Source organism: Stegastes partitus, unplaced genomic scaffold (assembly GCF_000690725.1).
Source record: "Stegastes partitus isolate 25-593 unplaced genomic scaffold, Stegastes_partitus-1.0.2 Scaffold227, whole genome shotgun sequence".
NCBI classification, from domain to species: Eukaryota; Metazoa; Chordata; class Actinopteri; family Pomacentridae; genus Stegastes; species Stegastes partitus.
The window spans coordinates 311,251-314,730 of record NW_007577958.1 but is presented as its reverse complement, the minus strand read 5'-3'; the positions used below and the strand labels follow the sequence as shown (position 1 = coordinate 314,730).

Sequence of the window (3,480 nt, the reverse complement as noted above, 5' to 3'; positions counted from 1 at the left end):
TCACCCTCCTCCTCCCGCCACAGCTCTTCATTCCTCCCTCTTGGTTCTCCCAGCCCAACGGTCCAAAGCCAACCCGACTGCAGCTCCTGTGTGTGAGTGTTAAGACTGGGCTCAAGAGGAACTGAACAACTGCTCTTCCTCCAGCCTCCAACTATGTGCAATGGGTCTCCCCGCCCCCTCTTTCACCCCCCGACGCCCGCTCCGACTCGCAACCAGAAGTTCTCAGACCATGAAAGAATTCTGATTCTTCAACTTTTCAAGTTCTTTGATTTGCTGTCTCAGAAACAGTATCCTGCGGCGAAAAAGAGAGAGAGAAGAAACATTAGTCGCATGAAGGTTTCATTTACAAGAGGTGCAAACTACACAGAAACTGTACAGAAAAGATGGAGGCAGCAGCTGTGTCTATCCGTTGGTTTGCGGTCTGCTCTTCTGAAGCTTCAACTCTGACATTTGTCTTTATCTTGGTCTTTTGAAACAGGACGTATCTGACTTAAGCCTGGGTTATGCCTGACACGTCCACGTGGCTCTGTTAGGTCATTTTAGCAGCCACGCCACCTCGTGCAGGCCTTTCTTGTGGAACATTTCTGCATCGCGCACCTTCAAAAATCTGCAACAATGCGGTGGAGACGTGCAGAAAACATGGCGGACGAACAGGAGCTCCTTGTGGCAGTGGTACAAAAATATAGGGCTGGTCTGAACAGCAATTTCTGATATTTGGGCACATTTAATGGCGAATATCCGAATATTCGGTCAGGGGGTGCTATCCGGATACCACCACTATGACCGAATATTCAGATATTTGGGTCCAGCCCTACAAAAATACAGGCATTTATATGATTCAGGGATCACCACAATAGTCGTGTGATGACCAATTCGCAGCGTGAAATTATGGCCACACTCGGTAAAGACGAGGAATGGGTGAAGAAAACCTGGAAAAACCTACGGACAGATACGTTAAGGCAAAAGAGCACCAATGGGCGAAGTGGAGACCCAGGGTGAAGCCTAAATGTCCTGAGGATTTTAAGAGAGTTGAGCTGGCTCTCAGGGAAACTGACTCCAGATGAGGTGAGTCCATTGATAATTATGTCAGAACAGAAAACAAACTGCTAAAAACAGATGGAATTATTCTTGTGCTAAATTCGGCGTATTTACTGCATCCTTGTGTAAACTACAAGCGTGTGCTGTAAGCGATGTAAACAATTCCAAACTTCTTCTACTCAAAGTCAGTACTGTGGTATACCTGCGTTTGTGACACACTGCCCCCTGCAGTTTGGTAACAGACGCCGCGCTGAGTATAAAAGTCACACGCCTTCTCTAGTGCTGATTTCTGTGCGTCACGTTAGTACGGAAAGCATAATCCAGGCTTAAGAAGTCAAGGACTAGAGGCTGGCTGTTAGAAAAGATGCAGATGTAAAGGCAAATTCATGGTTCCCATGTGACGGATGTGAAGTTTGAAAGCAGAACGCAGATATAGTTCTGTTCGTACTGCAACAGACATGCATCACTCTGCCATGTAGACGTCACACTGCCCCTCTTATAGAACAAACAGGGCTCACACTCATGTGTTGTGACTTTGCACTTTTTACAGAATATAGCTGCTAGTGACAGGTTAGGCAGCAGCAGCAGCGTGTCACTGATAGTTTCTGAGGTGTGTCGAGCACAGTGGGCAGACACAGCACAGGATTTGTACAGAACTTAGAACTTGCCACTGTTTGGGCGTTGCAGGTGGAAAACATGCACAAATTAAAGCATCTCTGAAGTCCTGCAGCAACTATTTCCATTACAGCTCTTTAATGAAGAACTAGAAAGGTTTGAATGAGTGAGAGTTTCCGTGCACAGTCTCTCCTCAGTGATGTTTTGAACACCATTCGTCTTTCTGGCACATTCACAGTTACCGTCAATTCCAGACTCTAAGCCGCAACTTTTTTTAACACTGCAGCTTAAACAATAATGAGGAAGTGTGTGACGGAGTAATTCTGAGGCTGTTCAATTCCGACACTGAAGAAGACGACTTTAGTGGTTTTAGTGCAGGAGGAAGATGAAGATAGAGATCAATGACTTTTCCTGGTAGGATACTGTGTTTTTTATTTTCTTAACCAGCCGTGTTACAGGCACTGTTTGGAAAAAAACATTTACGTATTTGTGTATGTTGCCGGTACGTACTTAATTAAAAGTTTAAAAAATCTTTGTGTATAAATATCTCATGTTACAACGTGGACATATGCAGCTTATAGACAAGTGCAGCTTATATATGTACAAAACTTGTTTTCTTTTTAAGTTAGTGGGTGTGGCTTATATTCAGGTGCGCTCAATAATCTGAAATTTATGGTCGTGTCCGTGCAGTATGAACAGTACAACAGAACACTGTCACAAGTTTGGTGTTGCACAGACTTAGGTAGTTGATGAAATTCACGTCGCGTGTACCTTTGCAGACATGCGGATGCAGAGAGCATGAATTGGTCCAAAGGCATTGGCTTCACTCTTCAGACCGAGTCTACATCCATCTATTCAATACAATGTATGAATCCACCAGACTAAACATGGATTCTTACCTCTGCTCACGCAATGTTGCTTGTATTTCACAGACTCGGACCAAAGACCGCAGGTTTTTGAGCTCGGTGCAGTTCTCAGACATGCAGATGCTGCCCATGGTGTGGGCCTCTTCACGTAGTCTTGACGCCTTTGAGACGGTCACAAGCAAAATTCATTGTAAAACAAATTTTGCACAACCAGAACCAGCTTAAACCTTGTGCTGAAAAATACGGTGAAATACAGACCTGCTTCTCCGCGTGCTCGGCAGGCCATCCCTGTACATGTTTGATAAGGTTTTCATTGAAGTGGGCAGCAAGGGTGGGGGTGAAGGAGCAGGAGGGCCGGGCTCCTGAGGCCGTGGGGGGAGCCGAGGCAGAGTTGGGGGCGTTGCTGCTGCTGGAGGCGACATGGTTGGGACCTGGGGAGGGACTCCTCTGACTGCTGTAATTATCACAAGGTGAGGAAAAACAAAAGCATTCAGACGACCTGTTTGTTAACAACAACAACAACAACAAAACTGTTTCCTGAAAACGCTGACGTTTCACAATCAAGTCTTTGTCGGCAACTGCTTCCCTGTGATGCTGAGTTTTAATGAAGATAATGACAAATCCCAAACAACTGGGAACAATTTGATCCAGTATCTCCATCAGGTTCCCACTCTTTGCTTGAAATTATTTCCCAGGACTTTTCCAGGACATCTTCAGCCACTACAGACACAAGCTATCACGTCATACACTGATACAGTCCCCTGTCCCCCTTATTCTCTGGACGTGTTTTCTACAGTTGTAGCTTGCATTTAGCCAGATTGTTTATTACTCAGACATTTGATGTGCAGACTACGGCTAGAATTCATCTATGAAAAATAATGATGACAAATATATCATAGAATAATGCAAACACACCCACAGATTACAGCGTCATAACTAGCATGACAAACTGGAGTTACAA

The 3,480-nt window shown here is 44.9% G+C and overlaps 1 protein-coding gene across 1 annotated transcript in view; it reads right to left on the bottom strand.

Moving 5' to 3' along the window:
• Window positions 1-6: 6 nt before the first annotated feature.
• waca (WW domain containing adaptor with coiled-coil a) overlaps window positions 7-3,480 on the bottom strand; it is a 40,460-nt gene continuing 36,986 nt past the window's right edge. Inside the window, exons 11-13 of the mRNA XM_008281225.1 lie at window positions 2,778-2,973; window positions 2,553-2,680; window positions 7-292 (exon numbers count right to left, since the gene is read on the bottom strand). Coding sequence (XP_008279447.1) covers window positions 223-292; window positions 2,553-2,680; window positions 2,778-2,973 — 394 coding nt within the window. The 3' untranslated portion in view covers window positions 7-222. The remainder of the gene's footprint in view (window positions 293-2,552; window positions 2,681-2,777; window positions 2,974-3,480) is intronic.